The sequence below is a fragment of the Penicillium longicatenatum genome, assembly GCF_028827895.1.
Source record: "Penicillium longicatenatum strain IBT 33135 chromosome Unknown contig_7_segment0_segment0, whole genome shotgun sequence".
NCBI lineage: Eukaryota > Fungi > Ascomycota > Eurotiomycetes > Eurotiales > Aspergillaceae > Penicillium > Penicillium longicatenatum.
The window spans coordinates 1,536,338-1,555,564 of NW_026643124.1; the positions used below are offsets into that span (position 1 = coordinate 1,536,338).

At 47.3% G+C, this 19,227-nt stretch overlaps 8 protein-coding genes across 8 annotated transcripts; 2 read left to right on the forward strand and 6 right to left on the reverse strand.

Annotated features, from left to right (window-relative positions):
• Positions 1–65: 65 nt before the first annotated feature.
• Positions 66–1,203, reverse strand: N7484_010840 (aldo/keto reductase; the record flags this gene model as incomplete). Its single annotated transcript, XM_057121227.1, has 4 exons — positions 66–268; positions 339–658; positions 842–994; positions 1,052–1,203. 4 exons carry the CDS (start codon positions 1,201–1,203, stop codon positions 66–68), a joined length of 828 nt encoding a protein of 275 aa, XP_056966981.1.
• Positions 1,204–1,383: 180 nt separating this feature from the next.
• Positions 1,384–2,073, reverse strand: N7484_010841 (flavin monoamine oxidase family protein; the record flags this gene model as incomplete). The annotated part of the gene is made up of 1 exon (XM_057121228.1): positions 1,384–2,073. The coding sequence occupies one exon, from the start codon at positions 2,071–2,073 to the stop codon at positions 1,384–1,386; it is 690 nt and encodes a 229-aa protein (XP_056966982.1).
• A 4,195-nt stretch (positions 2,074–6,268) lies between these two features.
• On the forward strand, positions 6,269–7,714 carry N7484_010842 (Zn(II)2Cys6 transcription factor domain-containing protein; the record flags this gene model as incomplete). Its single annotated transcript, XM_057121229.1, has 1 exon — positions 6,269–7,714. The coding sequence occupies one exon, from the start codon at positions 6,269–6,271 to the stop codon at positions 7,712–7,714; it is 1,446 nt and encodes a 481-aa protein (XP_056966983.1).
• Positions 7,715–8,266: 552 nt separating this feature from the next.
• On the reverse strand, positions 8,267–9,364 carry N7484_010843 (O-methyltransferase; the record flags this gene model as incomplete). The annotated part of the gene is made up of 1 exon (XM_057121230.1): positions 8,267–9,364. One exon carries the CDS (start codon positions 9,362–9,364, stop codon positions 8,267–8,269), a length of 1,098 nt encoding a protein of 365 aa, XP_056966984.1.
• Positions 9,365–9,978: 614 nt separating this feature from the next.
• Positions 9,979–11,058, reverse strand: N7484_010844 (zinc-binding alcohol dehydrogenase family protein; the record flags this gene model as incomplete). The annotated part of the gene is made up of 1 exon (XM_057121231.1): positions 9,979–11,058. One exon carries the CDS (start codon positions 11,056–11,058, stop codon positions 9,979–9,981), a length of 1,080 nt encoding a protein of 359 aa, XP_056966985.1.
• A 1,018-nt stretch (positions 11,059–12,076) lies between these two features.
• On the reverse strand, positions 12,077–13,216 carry N7484_010845 (uncharacterized protein; the record flags this gene model as incomplete). Its single annotated transcript, XM_057121232.1, has 1 exon — positions 12,077–13,216. The coding sequence occupies one exon, from the start codon at positions 13,214–13,216 to the stop codon at positions 12,077–12,079; it is 1,140 nt and encodes a 379-aa protein (XP_056966986.1).
• Positions 13,217–13,755: 539 nt separating this feature from the next.
• On the reverse strand, positions 13,756–15,437 carry N7484_010846 (MFS transporter; the record flags this gene model as incomplete). Its single annotated transcript, XM_057121233.1, has 4 exons — positions 13,756–14,580; positions 14,638–14,715; positions 14,770–15,148; positions 15,208–15,437. Coding segments are annotated over 4 exons (1,512 nt in total), but the record flags the coding sequence as incomplete, so codon positions are not given.
• Positions 15,438–16,527: 1,090 nt separating this feature from the next.
• On the forward strand, positions 16,528–18,766 carry N7484_010847 (fungal specific transcription factor domain-containing protein; the record flags this gene model as incomplete). The annotated part of the gene is made up of 3 exons (XM_057121234.1): positions 16,528–17,240; positions 17,370–18,538; positions 18,627–18,766. The coding sequence occupies 3 exons, from the start codon at positions 16,528–16,530 to the stop codon at positions 18,764–18,766; spliced, it is 2,022 nt and encodes a 673-aa protein (XP_056966988.1).
• Positions 18,767–19,227: the final 461 nt, after the last annotated feature.

The window sequence follows — 19,227 nt, forward strand, 5'->3', positions numbered from 1 at the left end:
ATTTGGAAGAAGACTGTGTTCAATTTCATCAAAATTCAACTTGCAAATAAACACTTCCAAATAACCTACCCCGTCTTGTCCTCCAAGTCCTCAAAAAAGTCTCGACCAAACTCTCCACTACTATCATTAAACCGAATTTTCCTGTTCAGCTTAGAGATCTTTTCCATATCATGCGGACTCAATTTGAAATCACCCTCAAGGTTTGACTTGATCCGTTCCGGCGTCTTAGACTTGGGAAGCACCGAATGGCCCAGCGACACTCCCCACGCTAAAAAGCCAGTAAGTAACCATATCACCTATTCAAAGAATACTCTCATGAAAAAGAAGTATGAACTCACCGAGGACAACTTGAGCAGCAGTCTTTCCATACTGTTTTCCGATCTCGGCTAGCACAGGCTCGTCAATCAATTTCCCGAATCCAGCTTTCAAACCATAGGTGGTATTCTGGTTCCCAAAGGGTGAGTAGTGCGTAATATGAATACCCTTTTGGTTATGCCACTCCGAGAACTCATGCTGCTGTAACCATGGATGGAATTCCATCTGATGAACAGCTGGAACGACTGAGGTTTTCGCAAGTAGTTTCTGCAACTCGGCTTTGGAGAAGTTCGAAACGCCTATTGCTTTGGCTTTGCCGGTTTCGAGTAGCTTCTCCATAGCCCTGTATGTCTATAAGCAAAAGAAAATCACCTAAGTTAGCATAGTAACCTTGAAAATATAGAATGGGGGCCATACATAAACTACATCGACATCTTCCATCGCAGGCTTGCCATGGAGCTTCGGGAACAATTCGTCTCCACGTTTCCACGCGACGGGCCAATGGATAAGGTACAAATCCACATACTCTAGACCCAGTTCATTGAGTGAGTGTTGAAGTGCTTCCTCTACATCATCTGGGTGGTGCTTGTTATTCCAGAGCTTTGTTGTGATGAAGAGTTCTTCTCGGGGTACGCCACATTTCTTGATGGCTTGACCGACTGCCCTTTCAGTGCCGTAGCTGTAGCCATTTTCAACGTGTTATCATTTGAAGTTGAACTTGCAAATATTTGCTTACACTGCCGCCGTGTCAATGTGCTTATAGCCGGCTTTTATTGCCTCTAGCACGGCCTTTTCTTGTGCATCTTCGTCTTGCCAGGTACCGAAACCGATGGCGGGGATTTCGGCGCCAGTGTTTAACTTGAACTTCGTTGGCGTTTCAGTTGCCATTTCAGCTTTCCTTTTCGAGACGTTGTGAGACCTCTTTTATGTCTAAGAAGTTGAGATTGATGTGAAACAGAAATATTTTCGTAAATTAGGCGGTCCTTTAATAACTTTGGAAAAATGACGTCGAGATGACAGATGAGCCAAAGTATATGAATACGAAACCAATCTTTGTTACTCAACAAATCACTTATTTATCGGTCTCCTGGATAAGGCTTCCACAACCTCTGCACCTCCCCGCTGGCCGGAACGCACAGCACCCTCCATGTACCCTCGCCACACATGAGATGTCTCGGTACCAACAAAATGAATGTTGTTGAACGGTGTGGCTAAATCAGTTCCCACGGCGGTCAATGTTCCCGGTGTCATGACTGGACAAGGAGCCCCAAGGAAGAAAGCCTGTTTGGCCCACTCCATCTCCAAAATATTCGTCGGCTCAGGGATCTGGCTAACAAATTTGCTAAATGCCTGACTGAACTGCTCCCACACTTGCTCACGGCGCGCAGCTTTGGACAGTTTTGACCATTGTCTCCCGCGTTCGCCAACTATGAAACAGGTTATGGACCATTGATCATCTATTGGCACACTTGTATCTCTTGTGAAGGTGACAGGGCCTATTTCACATTCCATGACACCTGAAGATCCAGCATTCTGCCACCACGGCTCCTCGAAAACGAATATCATTTTGCTGTAGTATCCCATAACAGCATAATCACTCAGTGCTGCTTTGTTCTTGGGTAGCGGGGGGTTGAAGGTAATTGAGCTGTACAGGCTTGTTGGAACCGAAACAATGACTTTCAACCCGCGGAAGACGTTTCCGGGCTCTGTCGTCACCTCGCAGATGTCTCCACTTTGGTCGATTGAAGTGACTGGCATGCGTAGAAAGATTGTGTCCGCTCCGAGATCTTGGGCCAGTCGCTTAGAGATTGTTTGGTTTCCTATGGTTGGGTTAGTATAAAGCCAACATGTGCAGCAACGGAGGTATGAACCTTGTCTGTTTCGGATGTATTGCCCTCCGTCTTTCTGATCCGACAATAGATTATCTATCCCACAGCCGCTTTTGATATAATGAAGCATGTACAAAGCGCTGAGTTCCTCGCTTTGTACGCCAAGAAGTGCCGTGGTTATCGAATCTGCGATACCAGCTGCAACTATTGATTGGGATCTCTCGATCCAAAATTCCTTGAACGTCAGCTCATCAATATCTTTAGCCCCTGGGGATCCGGCAGGGTTGTTCAAATCTACTAGAGATGACTCTTTTCGGAGCACCTCTAGAAGTCGTTGAAGCAGTCGCTGGTCTCCCTAAAAGAAGTAAAGCCGATCAACAAATGCAACAGCTATCTCGCTTGTCTGCTTACCAGTAGTTGGCCGTATGGTTTCTTGATAACTAATCCGTTTTTCAAAAGCGCGACATCGTCTCCACAGGCCCTTTGAATCAAACCATCAATCTCATATCGTTGGAAAAGCTTGAACATCTCGCTTTGGTTTGTATCATTGATCCAGGCGGCCCCCAGATCATTGAACCCTTTCTTACTGGAATGCACGGATAAAGTTTTCCCACCGACTCTATTGGTCGCTTCCACCACGCACACTCTGAGCCCTGCGGCGCGGGCAGAATGAGCAGCTTGAAGACCGCTCAGACCAGCTCCAATCACGACCACGTCATACACTGGTTTCATGCCGGCCGGGGCTGTGATTTGAATTGGATAACGCATTTCCAATAAAGATTAGCGATATGCACGTGGATTTGAGGCGTTGGGTTGTATTCGGTGGTACTGCAAGACTTAGCAAGGGTGGTAGCTTGGGTGGAGGTCAGCAAATGTTTAAGACGAGGCCGCAAATCCCGGCCCGAACCCCGCCCCACAATGGCCCCGGGATTGACCCAGTAGAAAGAGAGTTAAAAGAATGTTTATCATCATATTATACTTTGATCGGAATTTCCTATGGTATTGAGCTCTTCTTTATTATGACCCAAGAATTGGTCTTCAAAAGGTCAAGACTCGGAGAAGAGAAATGACCTTGGATCGAAAATTCTACAGGCATACTATAAGATAACGCATATTTAGGATTGCCAAGCACTTGATTCCAATCAATTTGTACTTTTGACATCAAAAACATAGTAGATGATACAGAAGTTGCCAGGTATTTTAATAAGCTAAGAAATCAGTAAGGCGTTAAAATATATAAATTAAATGTGTGAATCTCTGATTAATCAGGAGTATCTAATAAAGATAGAATAATTCTATGCGAAAAGGTCCCCATAGTACTAGTTAGGTTCCATTGCCATCTAATTTAATCGCCTTTGTCATCATTCATCATTGAGGAATCCAGTCCTTTACTAACCCAAAATAAATTAATAATTGACGAGTATTGAACGCAATCAATAAGAAGGGTCTAGCTAGGGTCAATTTTCATCGATAGGAATTGAATATGCAAAATCGATAGACCTCCTAAGATGACCCATTCAGCCCAGCATGAAGCTAAGAAGATGTAAAACCCAAGAAGACCTTGGGATCCAAAGGCTAGCTTCTGTGCACTTGACAGTCGGAGCAGACAGGAAAAATAAATTGCACGGGGCTCTGGGGTTAAAGAGAACAATATGAAGTGATCCATGAAGGTGGGAGCTAAGGTGCCACAACACCATAAGAGAACCAGTCGAATTCTCGAACTCAGGGCTCTAAGTTATAACTCTACCACTTAGCAAAGAATTACTCTTTTGGCATAATGCCGAATGAATGATCAAGTCTAGAAGAGCGGAGTCAGACACGATAAGGCGCTAAGAGGTTGGGTCAGCGGCAAGTCCAGTAGCTTTAGCTTCTTGCGCGAGTCCTCTCTTTCATGTCTCATAGCTATCGCCAAGCGGGGCCTCTGACTACTCTGGCTCTGCCATGGCTCCTTATTCCTAGACGCATTTCACCAGGGGGAAACATTACTAGAACCTGAGAAACTATAGTGGCGTACGTTGAAATTGAGACACTCCTCGACCGCCTATTTGTACTGCTCACCATATTTAGCTGGCCGCTCTCAAACGCGTCCTGCGAATAACTTAAAGCATAATGCGCATACTCTATTATTTCACATATTTTACAAGTTGATTGATATTTTCCCAGCTCGCACAGGCTATGGCTTTTTTTCATTCACGCTCATGATATAGTAGTATAAGATCGGTTAAGGATAAGTTTCCGCTCAGTACACATCACCACAAATTTACATGACAATAACCTCAATCACAGCGCAGCTCCAATCTCCGATTTATTCAGGGGTACAGACGCACTCAGAATCCGCCCAATCTTATAACTATATAGTGAGTACGGGATGGACGCGCGGCGTGACAGGGCCGCTCCGGTACACTACAGGATGAATCGAAATCAATTTCATCACTTTGCTTTCTTTCATGTTTCCTCGAAGCCTATTCGTTGGAAGCGTGCTAGTCACTATTTGCTTTAGCGTGTTATATAAATATTGAATTTTGCTGTAGACCTATGATTCGGAAGCCGTTTCTGGCATGATTTATTGGATCCTTTGTCGGGGCGTGCTTAGGCACTAGAAAATATACGAGATATGGGGCTAGCTTATGCCCCTCGGAACCGGTTGGCTCTCACTGGTCCATCGTGATTAAAACAGCCCCTCCGTTAGCTGGCGGTTGCAGGGGTTGTACCACATCACCAGTGATCTGAGGTGTGGTTGGTCTACACCGGTGGGAGCATGCTGTACCAACTTCCCGCGGTAGCAGCGACCGAAGGATTCAGGCTTTTTTTTATAGTAATCAATTGCGAGGATAAAGACGATGGCGGTGTTCTTTTCTTTCAATCCAGGATCAGGATGGGCGCCGTACTTTTGTATTTTGGGAAAGTACTGTATGCAGCCTGATGGGTGTTTTCATCGTGGCGTTCGATACGAGTCTCTTCCTTTCCGAGTTTAAAGGTGGGACTGAGACAAGGCTAGCAGTGGGGTTACAGGAAGACAAACGCAAGTAAAAATACCATCCCCTTGGGCTATCTCTTGGTTCAGAGCACATTGGTAATTGAATTTTCGACATGGATGTCGCTGAGTCGTTTAAGGAAGATTGATCTAATTATCACAACTGATCTAATCATCACAACTGATCTAATTGTCACATACTATGACAACTAATGGTGTACTGAGTTTGGTAAAAGTCCGGGGGCTCGTTTTTGTTAACCTGTTGAACCGTCACTCATCACTAGATTGTCACCTTTTCACTATTTCGATGATTATACTCTTGTGCCTTCTTTGTTCTAATACAAAAAGCAGTTTACTGTTTTCTCCTAGGAATGATCTCTTTCAAAAATCAATTTGACTTTTATCTGATATTCTTTCCGGGATTACGAATAATTCTTACGCGATGGCTTAAAGAATTTATTGAGACTGCCTGTTTTGTTCACCTCTTTACGGGGTGTTAGGGTGATTGATTCATACCCATAGATATCAAAATCATATAGTTTTATAAGCCCTAACAGGCATATATAACGATGAGTTAGTTTCTATTCAGTAGAATATAAGCTTTTCCATAGGCGTCAAGAAGCGTCATACGTATGTCTTTACAATGTGATAGGCTTTACCAAGAGTATTCGTACAACCTTGGAACGCTTAATATCTCCGAGTATCGAAAACTCATGTGAATATATAGATTATTGTATTACTTTGTATTCTAAATTACGGTATCTCTTTTGTAATATTAGGTCTTGAGCCTATTAGGCCGCCAGCTCAATAATGCGATTTATGTGACTTTGGCCCCGGGGGCTGTTAAAGAAGGGCCCCAAGGATCGGTTTGAGAGTGAGCGACAGTTTGGTGGCGGAGACGAAATAGAAGCCCCCTCAGTTGTTGCCGGCAGCCACGCGGTTAATGGTTAGATTATGTGATGGTTGTATGCAGTAGTATGTAGCGGCTTACCCACATATCGCAATCCTTAACTTTGGGGGCCTTTTCGCCGATTCGTGATATGCCGCTGCCACACGTGACCAAAGGCATAAAATAACAAATGAGCCAAGATTTGCTGGGTTGAAATTTCTGGTAAAATCCAGACGAGAACATCCCGGACAGACTTACATGATGAGCTCAAGCTTGGCATCTGAAGATCTTCTTTCCATTCGGACCTCGTGCGACAGATGCCGCTCTCAGAAGCTCAAATGTCTTGTCAAGCCCTCACCAGACACTGCAATCACCGCCATATCCTGTGAGAGATGTGTCCGTGCGATGGTTCCATGCACCTTCAGCCGTCGAAACAGACACAAGCGGAAAGCGTCGGCCTCGGACGAGAAAGAAAGAACCAACAAGGCCGCGGCGGTCCTCAACCCCGACGGACATGCTCGTCCGACCTCGTTACCTCACCCCGCGTGTCTTAACAACCAACCCCCACTTCCGATGGGACCAGACTCTATCACAATCGCAAGGTATATGAAAACTCCAGAAGAGGAAATTTTCGATCTCGAATTTGGCTGGAATCAAGAACCAGCCCAAGGCGTTCTGGACCCGAGCGGACCTTCAAACATACTAGAACAGCCTAGGAGAATCGACAAACCCATCAAAAGCGTGTTTGAGGCACACGGCTTCATGCAAGACGAAAATATCCTTTCCAATAATATGAACTTCACAGGCCAAGAGAATGATGACCCACACCGAGGGCGTCAGGAGATTAGCCCCGCTGCATCAGAGAGTCATGATATCCAACTCTACTCGAATGATCTTCCGAATTTTGCAGAGGGGACAATGACTTCACGGCGCACTACTAGTGCAAGAATGCTGCTGGCACTCGCGTCGGACCTATATGAAAGATTGGAAACACTGGAAACCGGCCCGTGGCAGTTTAACGAAGCATATCCTTCCTTGGATGCATATCCGATCGGAGCAATCCTCAATCTATCTCGGCAACTCACCATGGCTACAAACGCTTTGCATAGAGACAAAGCAGAAGATTCATCCTCGATTTCGAGCCAGACATGCTCGACAAATGGCCATGAAAACGGTTACCGGAGATTAGACTGTGAAAGTTCAAGGTGCATTTCTACTACTATGTCTACCGACACAGCCTTTGGCGACTCATCGACCACGCACATCCTCCTGGGGTGTTACATTACGCTTTCTCAAATCCATTTTCTTGTTCTAGACCACTTTAAGCGTTATCTGAGCTTACAACCCAATGCCCAAGCCTGGGTACCTTCAGCAGGTGGAAAAATCGGACCGACCATTTGCGTTGGCGAACTCCCGTCCATGAACGATATGTACAGCCGCATTCATACCGCTGTGTTTCTTCTTCTCAATTGTTTCGCAGAGGTGGAAGAAGCTTTAGGCCTGCCCCCACAGATACGATCTGCCAAAGGACATGAATTATCGGGTAGAAATACCGCCGACAGTGGCACGATTGATGATCCACTTGCTTTTAGATCTACTAGCTGGGGCCACATGGTCTGTGCGACGGAAATTCAGGAAGAATTCGCCGCTTTTGGGAGAAAGGTGGTGGAAATCAAGAATCTATTACGTGAGAAATTGGAGTTGTAGAATGATTTAGAGTTTTGGATAAGCAAATCACATCAATTGTCGAAAGTTAGCGTTTCCTTTCAATTCGGACGCTTTTTTGATAGTTAGGATACGGCCTCATACTAAATGGTGTTATCTCATTATTTAGTACGATAATTGCAGACGTCACGTCTAGACTTACTATTCAATCTTCCATGCCGTTCATGTGGTGCTCATGTGGGTGAGATTTTACGTAGTGCTTCTTGTGTGGAGGGAAAAGAGGCGAAGCTAGACAAGGATAATCTAACTAGACGAGCGCTAACATGCCAGCAGGCAAGTACTGCCACATACAAGGACTACTTGAAACAACTGCCATTTTTGCCCCTCAGTCCTCCGACCCTCCGGCCGTCGAATACTAACGGCGGGGCTCGACGGACCATCCGAGCCCCACTTGTCAACCGATATCCGAGCCTCAGTGCTGGTATTGATACAATGCTTGAAAAAAAAGATTCGTATTGTTTCAAGTAATGAATTTGTTGCAATACATCTGAATTACCCTGTGCTTCTCTGTCAACGGCTCTATCTGGCCCCTGCTCATACAGGCAGCAATTCAAGGACCCCAAAATCCGTCGACTCATCATTAAAAACGGCATTGACCCGGAACTGTGCCTGAGTAGCAAGTTCACGAAACATAGATTCGCTGCGGCGCTTGCCACCAAAGTTCATGACCGAAATATCCTGCGCAATTGTGAACTTGGAGGCATTCGGTTTCAACAACTCCTCGATGATCAAAACTCGCGTGTCAGGCGTGCAAGAGGCCCGAACTTGCGTCAGGGCAAGCACGATATCCTTATCCAGAAGATCACTCAAAACGCGACGGAACTGGTAAATGAGAGCACCTCGGAGAGTGTCTGGAATTGGCTCAAGCATGGACCCGCCGACCAATTGAACAGAAGCCAGAGCCGGATCAAGCTGGCTCTTTGTCTGCTCAATGGTCTTTGGAAAGTCGAAGACTGCACATTTCTCGGCAGAGAGAAACGTATTGTCCGAAAGTATTCCCTTCAGAGCCAGGCCACTACCGCCGCCAACATCAACAATAGCAGGGCCATCATTGAGCTTGGGTAGCTCCTTCTCCATCCAAGTAAAATCGTACACACCCTTCAGGGAGTATATGCTGGCCGATCCAGCCTGCGCACGGTTAAACATGTGCGCCAATTTAGGCTCCGCATCGAGAATGCCGTACAAATCCAGATCAGGATGTCCAGTGCCAAGCCCCAAAGGAATATTGCGAGCATCTTTAGGCTCCTTGAGGCCATTTCTTTCGAAATACTCTGTCCATCGCGCGACGGGGCGAAGAAAAAAGTTGCACACATGGACTATGAAGCCAGCGGGGATTTCACCCGTCCGGTATGCACGCGAACGATCCGTATGCGCGACTTGACCAGGTGTCGGAGATGTAAGAAGTTCGGCCGCAACCAAGTAGTTGCAGAAGCGCTCCAAAAGTTCTGCCTCGCCTGCGACCTTGGTCGCCAAATCAGGATACGAAATGGCGCCCTCGTCTGGAATAGCATCAAAAACTTTGTAGTCGACAAAGGTTTTGAGAATTCCAATTTCAACGAGATTCAGGTAATGTGCGCCTGTTGCCTCGAGGGCCTGGCGAATATCCGGGCGTCCAGCAGTCGAAGCCGTCATTTTGGATAATGATGCAATTGCGGTAAAAGGGCAGCAGGTGAATAGTATCGCAGATTCCAAAGAATAGTGATTGAGAACCCTCACATCACTGGATCCTGTGAATTTATATCTAGAGCAGTATGTATTCCATAAAATGCTCGGAGTGTATTTCGGACATCCGTTTTACCTTGTGTAATAATAGCCTAGCCGATCCTCCGGCCTCCACTTGCGTGTATTGAGTCGGCATGCGGGCTTCTGAGGTTACCCCAATGATCACACTTAGGAGGTTTTTTCGGTCTTTTTCGGAGCCAATATTTCTTACCAGTGAGACCATGGGTAGTCTTCCTGGGCAAGTTCCGTGTCTTTCGAAGGTCCAAACTATGTTCCGCACCTAAGAGGATTATGCCATTTTCAACGATTTAAGAATGCTTTACGGTGTCCTACTTGATCTTGAAAGAGCTGAAATTCCTCGTTACGGTTCGACCCTAAGGCCACCAAGGAATGCACGGGATGATTCGTGGTCTCAATGATTCCAATATCTAGTCAGATATTTTCTACGGAATTAAAATATACATTGGAAATCTTCTGTCACATTTCAGACCATGACTATCAAATATGAAGCTCATAAGTAGTAATCACTCGACCTTGTACACAAGCTTCTTGGCAGAGATCTTCTTTTCCCTGATAGACCCCATACCATCTAACACACCCGCCAGCCCACCTGGCTGCACAAGCAATGGATGCTCACGAATGAGGCCTCGCGAAATGAGTTCCTGCAGCGTCTGTCTCCATTGGACACCAAATGCATACATATCCATATCAGCTGCGCGACCATGGGGTGCGGGCCACCCAATATCCTTCCCAAGCATGATCGGCCCAAGGACCCAGTCACATTTGATGATCTTCCGTGTCGCAGCCACAGTCTCAGAGTATGGATCCAGCGCCGTGTATTTACCACCCACTCGGCCAATGGACGCGTAGCAGATTGCCATGCTGTCCGCGGAGGTGATGCAGTCGAGGGCATGTTTCAGTCCATTCCGGGTATAAGCACGGATTGATGCTGCACAATCAGGTGCTCGGTAGTCGAAAACAGCATCTGCTCCATAAGACTTAACGAGATCATAGTTGTGTGGAGAGCATGTCGCGATTGGTCGAAACCCTGCGAGCTTCAGAAGTTGGATGGCCGCAGTGCCTGTAGCAGTAGATCCACCGTTGACAAGAACTGGAATGGGCTTAGGGCTTGGCTCGAGCGGGTATCCGGGAAGGTCGAGACTCTTAAAGAGTGCCAATCCCGCTGTCATGAAGCTCGTGCCGAATGCACACCCATTCTCGAAACTGATATTGCTAGGGAGCTTTATGAGGCTTTGAGACAGGGCACCAACGTGCTCCGCAAAAGCACCCAGGTGAGGTTCAAGCGGGTTTTGTCCCATTATGGTGGCACAGACTCGATCACCAACTTGGATGTCGTGTTGTTTGGCATCGGGTCCAACTTCCTCGACAACGCCCGCGAAGTCGCAGCCAGATATTGCCCCGGCGGTAACGTAGGGTCCCATCATTTTGGCGTCGACTGGATTGACCGAGACTGCCCGAGTCTTGATCAGAACCAAATCACCAGTAACTTGTGGCACTGGAGCATTATGTGACAGCACCATATCACCCGCCTCATTGCCGACCACGGCGGTTTGGACACGACCTGAATCTTCCCAGTCTCCCATTTTGCAGGATACCGTGTGAAGTCTTTTTATGGAACTGATATCTCGAATTCCGAAAGTTCAGCTTCGGCGTGTTTTGTTATATGAGTAATAATGGAATGTAAATGTTCTTGATGTAAAGTTTATGGCGGATTATGCGCTTTTAGACCTCTCTTTTTCGACTTTTTGTTATTATTACGATATCCAGGAAGGCCCATTGACTGCCCCATTCCTCGGTGCCAGTAGAGTCTAATTGAGAAGCCAGATATGGAAGGATTCTCTTCGCCATAAGTCGGTGTTGTCCGGTGGATCACAGGGACCCAAAGAGTTTCTCTATAGGTTACCGAAAACACGCGATAAATTCCGATTAGAAAGTTTTCTGATTGGGCTATGTGTTTTGAGAGCAATTGTTCGATAAGTGTACTCCCAGAATCAACTAGTTCGTGCCGCCGGGCCTGGAGTCCTGAAATTTTCCGATTCTGCTTATTTGATGCATATCTAGGATTTCATTGAACCCACTTCCAATTGGAAATCAATAAGTTGATACTATCAATACCTATTTTGAGACTCCTTTCCATTGAGATAGGCCCCGTAATGTGAATAGTAGGAGACCAAAGCGCAGCTTGAGCATTTCAGACTTCTATAAATTGAAGTAGCATTTCGAAGAGAATCATTATTATTCGAAGTCAACAAGTGGTAGAGTAGTCTCTAGTGTATTTCGTAAGATATGCCACGGTTTATCCCACCTGTCATTTCACAAGACATTTCGTGGGAAAGTCTACAGCCCTGGTACACTCCTAAGAAGCTATACGGGTAGAATACGGCCTAGGGTATGGGTCTTTGAAAAGTTAGACCCCTAAATGTCCCATCGATATGTGATACTTGGTTTCAGTAACACCTCGGTATGACTTGAATAACTGTATTTCCAATACTCAGGCTATTGTAAATCACTGAAGTTAGGGAATTCAACTAGAAATTGGGTTTAAAAATAAATTGCTTGGTAGCAGCCACGGCGCACTATCCGAGGGCTAGTCGTGGGGCGTCAAGGCAGCTGCAGCTGACCCGCTCCGGCGAAACCTTCAAACTTCGGCCCATCCTGCGATCCTCCGAAAAGCGCCTCGATGAAACCAGATTTGCCTGTCCCCTGGTCACTAGTATAGTCACTCCACCATGCGACTTTGTGACGCGTCTCAAAACGCCACTTTTTCCCAGCGTCTCCTTTGACAAATTCAATCACGTAACCAACGTTCTTATCACGAAACGCCCCCTTCAGGCCCCTTTCTCCATCAAGCACCTTCTCCACAACAACGGCATCTTCCTGCAGCTCTGGTGCTCCGATGCCAGCAATTTGATTCGCGGCACAGACTAGCTCCGTATTGTGGTAAAGGCGGGCAACGACCGATGGTTTATAGTCGTCCGCAGCGGTGGAGACGATACGGATGAGTTGCAGCATGTAGGGGCCAGCGGTCCCACACATGTAATACGCGTCGGTCATGAAATGGGGCCATGCAAGGCTAGACCAACCTCGAACAAAGCCTCCGCGGTCTCCATTTTCTGCTTTCAAGATCAACGTGCGCCTGTTCGTGTCATCGGCCGCATCAAATACTAGATCTGCGGACGAGACACATGGCCCGAGTGGGTAGATGTAATGCACAGATGAACCAAGCTTTGCTGCGCCGTCGGTGGCTGGGAGGCGTGAGTCTGAGCGGCTACTAAGGGAGCTCAGCTCTAGTGTTCCTGTCACTCGGCCGGGCACAGAAAACTGCAACGTGGCTACCGAAAGATCTGCCGCGATTCGGAATGTGACACTCGCGGCGTCAGACTTCCAGACCCCGTGTACCTTTCCCGTATGGGAAAAGTCACCTTCAGAGGTAATGACAGACTCTTCAAAAAAGAGTTTCTCACCCCAGCTGGTACCATCCGGCCAGATAGCATTCAATTCGGCATGAAAACCACCTTCAGTAAGTGTTCGCGTATCGCGGTAGAAGGAGACGGTGACTGCTGTCTTGCCATTTGCGGCGAGTCCATCAAATTGCCATAGTTCCCAGGCAGCATCGTTGATTTGATTGACCATTTTGGGAAAGATATTGCCCGAGTCGGGCACAAAGGGGTCCACTGGCACTGGCCCAGAGACAATGGAATCGCCATCAAGGCTGAAGAAAGAGACGAATGTGTTCGACATAGCTGGTGAATATCGAGGGAACTTTTTTGTGCCTTCAGAAGAAAGGGTTCACGGATTTGGTAGAAGCCTTGGTGATGTTACCAGTCTACCTTCAGGTGGATTTATTTCAAACAAAACCCTGGGCAGACACGCCCTACTCTATATAATTTTTCCAATCTACACACTCTCTACTACAGAACTGGGCCGTTGTATTTCGGATATTTTCGGAGCCATGATTGTAGGCAGGAATTATCAAGAACCAGGAAATAAAGTATTAAGGTAACTAGAGAGCTTGGCATGGTAGTGGTCACATTGATTGTGGAGTCTGGTATCAAATCGAATGTTTTTATGTTTTGAAGGTAATGAATGGAATGAGTAGAATTAAACTCCCGCATCTATAGGTATGTAGATAACTGGCTGAAAACGGAGCGGAAAGACCCTGCTGCATGCAATTTCGATCTTCTTAGACGCCAGACCAAAAACGCATATAGTAAAAGAACATAGGAGAGGCTGGTCAAAGTGAAGACCCGGGAAAAATGTTGATGGCGTCACACCGCAAATCAATAGTTCACTGGAAAGCGAGTTCTCAAATACTCGCCATATTTGAAGAACAGCCATGGGACTGGGACAAAGGCAAGGGCAATGAAGCCAAGCAATGTGTTACCCCAACCAAGCCCCAGCCGAGAATACATGGAGGGCCCTGCGAGTGGCAGAAATGCGGCAAATAGACTTCGCAACACAGTATTACCAGCCAGAGCAGAAGCGCTTCCTTCAGTCCCAAAAGCATCCACGAGATACAGTTGTGCCGGCATCATAATCAAGAATGCGCTGATTCCGATGAATCCAGTGCCAAGGATTGGAACGATCCAGTGTGTTTGGAATTTGGCACTCCAGCCATACCAGATAAAACCGATGGGGACTAAGGGCGAGCACCACATCATCAAAATCAGGCGTAGCTCAGGTCGGGCAACAGTGCCACCACGCGGCTGCTTCAAAAGTTTATCACTAAGCAGACCAAACAGTGCAATGCTGAATATCATGCCTATACCGAGCCCAAGGTATGCAAGTCCTGAGATTCCAGGGCCCCAACCGTACGTCTCTTCGAAAACACCTGGAAATGTGGTGAAGAGAACGTAAAGCAGACCAAACATAAACGCACAGTAGATTGAGAGTAAGAAGACAATAGGTGACAGAAATATCATCTTAGTGGGTCGCATAATAGAACGCATGAGAATTTGCGAAGGCGTGAAGTTTTTATCGAAAGTCCGAGCGTAGAGCGCAGGGTTTCCCGACTCTTTACGCAGTCGGGCCGCTTTGCCATGGAGAAGAGCTGGCTCATAGGTCTCCCGCAGAAAAGCCAACGCTAGGAGAGAGATCACGCTTGACTATAGGTGCGTGTGTAAGAAGAGTGAAAACATGAAGGGGGTCGGGTTGTCACTCACTAGGATCAGGATCAACCAAAATGTCCACCGCCAACCAATATTCTGTGAAACAAATCCGCCAATAACGGGGCCAATGACCTATAGCATATTAGAAAAAACTTTGCTTATTGAGTAGATATTGGTAGAACCCACCGGACCGAGAAGAGGACCCATGCCAAATATCGCCATTGCCTTTCCCCTCTCAGCCTCGACGTGGAGGTCAGCAATCGTGCCACCCCCAATGGCCATTGGTGAAGATGCAGCAATGCCGCAAAGAAGGCGGAATGCCAAGAACATGCCCGTGTCAGTGCTTAGAGCACAACCCACAGTGAATCCGAGATAAACCAAATTGCAGATATGGTAGACGACCAACCGGCCATATGTCTCTGATAATGAGGAGAGGACAAGGGGGCCCAGACAAAATCCCAGGAGATATATTGTGACGGTCAGAGACGCCACAATCGTGTTCGTGATGCCGAACTCTTTCACGAGGTCCTGAGCTCCCGGGGCAAACATGACGGCGGCAAGATTCCTGTTCGCTTTGTCAAAAGATATTCATCGCAGGTGAGTGTATTGGAGAAGGTATCTCACGAGTAGAGGGTGAATCCGCTAATCAGCAGGACATGGACGAGCTTTTTACCCGATGGCCAGTTCCGAGGGTTCTTCGGGTCATCGGGACCGTCCCAGTCAACGATGTGAGGATCTTTCTCGTCAATGACCCCTTCCTTCTGTGCCAGCTCAGGATCACTCCAAGCGGCATCAACTGGTGTTGTTTCCATGTCCAGATCGACTTTTGATGAAGTCGACATCGACTTTGTATTCTAGTAACGGTGTGGCGGATATGGCGAATGACGAAGAATGTATTCCCGGCGCAGATGAAAGGGATAGAGAGACCAATGTATGTCCTGATGAATTTAAAGGAAATACATCGGAGGTTCCCCTGATTGACCGAGCCAGGTGAGGCCCTAGTATATCGGAGTGTTCCCCCGAGGCCGAATTATTCATGGTTTAGGCTGCGGCTTGCGATTTCTTTGTCCTAAGAACCCGATCATCTCGTCGATCGATCCTCAAGTCTCTATATGGATGGGTACTGTGTTTTTTCTAGCCTGGAAGGCCATTTTGGTGTTATTCCTCACTTCATACCTGGCGTGGCACTGAATCGCATCAGGCCTAGCCAAGTTATCTCCGAGGGCCTGTTGGAACGCCGGAGTCGTCGTGTTCCTTGGTGTCATCCTGGGTACGCGCTAATACTGCTTTAGGGTTAGCCTCTATATAAAGACCGGTTCTTTTAGCCTGTGGACCTCGGAAGCCATCAAAAATACAACTTTCATACGCATACAGTACCGTAGGCTCTTACCGGGCGGTACACGCGTGCTCCACCGAAGCAGCGCTCGGATGATCGACGACCCTCCGCGGATGTCCGAGCGCCACGTGATGGGCCCACCGAGTCTCATATCAGCTCTGTTACCCCAGGTAAATATTTGAACAAAGCACAGCATGTCGGGCCATTACAGCCCTTTGGGGCCGCCCCCTGAGGCTTCAATTACAGTTCACCCAGAGGACGGAAACCTCCCGTCGTCTGCAAGGCGTCGGGACAAGCCCCAGCTAAGCTGCAATGCATGCCGGAGGCGCAAGTAAGCAGCCCCACTGACCTCTACTGAGACTGCCGTGATACGATGTGCCGGACCTTGGCTGCGATTTCGCAAAATATCGCCGTTTCTCTTCCTTCTCTTCCTTCGCCGGATTCACAGCGTATGATGGGTGCTTACGAACGGATGCGCTAACCCAAAAGACAGGGTCCGATGTGACCGACTGCAGCCTTGCAGTAATTGTTCAAGCCGGGGCCATGGAGCCTCGTGTAAATACACGAATACTCCGATCTTGCCCGGCCGCTCGCAGAGTGGGGGACACATGCAGGATCGCATCAATCGGTTGGAGAACTTGGTGCTAGGGCTAATGCAACAGAGTGCTCCAGATTCTCATGAATCACCATGTGAGTCCGGCCGATTCGCAGAGCGGCTTGTCGGTCCACATGATTCAAACTTTGGTCGAAGGCTTTCTCGAAGTGGTTCTGAGGGCGATGAGAGGTCGAAATCTACGCGAGCTGAACAAATCCAGGACGGAATACCATCCCCGTCCCCGTCTGACTATGGCAGCGTCCGCATTAAGGGGTCCGGTGTCAGCTACGTGAGCAGTGCACATTGGACTGCTGTTCTGGACGGTATTGCCGAACTCAGGGATCATTTTGAGCAGGAGGACAATAACCACGTGGTTGCTTCCGATGCAATTCAGCCCCAAGTCAGCTTTCCCAGTATCCAGCTTCTCTATAGCGGGTGCCCTTTGCATGTCACGCCGGCCTCAATTCTCAATTCGATTCCCATCCGACCTGTCGCTGATCGATTGGTCGCCCGCTACTTCAACTTCTTGGACATGGCGCCAGGTAAGCAGATCATGACCGAGATTATCCAAGTATCTGTATTGACAGACCGTAAACCAGGCGTCCCACACAGCGACAAGTTTCTTCGTGAGGTAGGGACATTTTCATTTCACCTTCTCTGGATTTTCAACACGTTACTAGTCACGATCCGAGAGTTTCCTTCTACTAGTGCTGATGAGAACAATTAGTATGAGGAGTTTTGGAAGTGTCCCCAAGCAGCGCCTATCATATGGCTTGGACTTCTTTTTGGAATGATGTGCCTATCGACACAATTTCAACGGTCCTTTCTTGCACCTACCAACACCCTGTTTACTAGTGGGTACTCTCCGGGGTCCGCACAACCCCAGGAGGGCGATGCCGCGATTTCAACGTTCCGAGACAATATGATACACTGTCTGATACTTGGTCACTACACAAAGGGAGGGCCTTACGTGTTAGAGACTTTGATTCTCTATTTTATGGTGGAAGTTTTTTCCGCCAAAGATACTGAAGCCGGCACTCGAATCTTAGTTGGAATTATCGTTGAGATTGCGATGCACATGGGCTACCATCGCGACGCCAAGCATTTTCCCAACATTTCTCCATTTGAAGGAGAGATGAGGAGGCGCATTTGGGCCCTGATAGTGCAGCTGGATTTTAGTATCTCAACTCAAGTGGGACTTCCCCGGATCATCAAAGAAAACCAGACCGATGTAGCCGAACCCAGAAATCTGGCTGACTCTGACTTGAACGAATTCACCGCTGAACTCCCACCGTCCCGACCCGAAAATGAAGTGACACCCACCCTCTACACCCTCGCAAAACTCAGACTTCTTTCTGTTGGGGTAAAGGTTGCTGATGTTGCCACCGAGCCTCGACCATATTCGTACGCGCATGTCCTTCAGCTCGATAAGGAAATCGATGAGGCGCGTGAGGCACTACCATCAAGCATGAAATGGGTCAGTCTCGCCTCGTCTCTGTCAGTCTCTTCACAGGTCATCATTCAGAGAATATGGCTAGAAGTCAGTGTCCAACGCTTGAAGATCGTTTTGCACAAGCAGTTCATGGTTGCTTCACCTCTTCAGCAACAATACGAATATTCAGCTTCCGCCTGCTTAGTGTCTGCCAAAAAAATCCTCGAGCTGCAACATCTAATCGATGAAGAGACTCAATTAAATGGTCGACTGTACCAGAGCCGTTGGAGGGTGACTGCCTCGTTTATTCATGACTTCCTACTTGCTACTAGTATTCTCTGTATCTATCTCCAGGCTCGCCAATCAGAACAGGCAAGGGATCACATTACTTCTGGAGAGGAAAAATCTTTACCTGTGGACATTGACGGGCTGAAGCAACTGCTGAGGAAGACACAAGCGATTTGGCTTCGGGAAAGTGAGACGTCTAGGGAAGCTCGAAAAGCTGCATCAGCCTTAAACTATGTTATTGGCGCCCCTGGGGCCAGTCCAGATCCATATTTGCTTGCACAGCGGCTTGGTTTATCTTTTCAAGGTAATATCATTCTTTCAGCTAGGCACTTGCTTTCTTTGCCTGGGCTGTTTTCTTTTGGCTTGAGGATTTGTTAGCTTACATCTATTAGGACTCTCACCAACGATACTGGGGTTTGAACTTCCTGGGTTTAATCCTGAAGCGCCCAATAGTTGTCTATCTTGGCAGGATTTTGCACCACGCATGGATAATGCGGGCGAGTCGTACATGGACATTAACACCCTTCAGTAGACGAATAAGTTATCTTGAACTGGCTTCAGATCATTTATTATCCAAGGTCTTTACCATCGTGACCTCTGAGGTAACGCCTCCGCTAAGTAGTCGTCCAAAAAATTTACTGGGCGTCAGTCCCGTTGGAACCTTTACACGGAATATATCCTAGTAAGTAATTATTCGTTGTAATTAGTAATCGACCTTGAATATTTGCGTTTGTTTATTAGATTCTCATAGTGTAGTAACAGGTAGTTTAACTAATCTTTTCTCTTTCATTCTGACCTTAGTATCACTCCGTAGTATGTAGTATTGAGATATATTATCAGGAAGAGGCTCAGAAAGGACAGTTGAGGAGTCCACCGTCATCTGGCAGACCTCCCATTATCTTTCCTTCCGGTAAAGATTTGTACAGGTTTCTACTTTCGGACTAGGTTTGTTTCATCCTCAAGTGCAAGGGGTATAGCTTGGCCACCACGTGT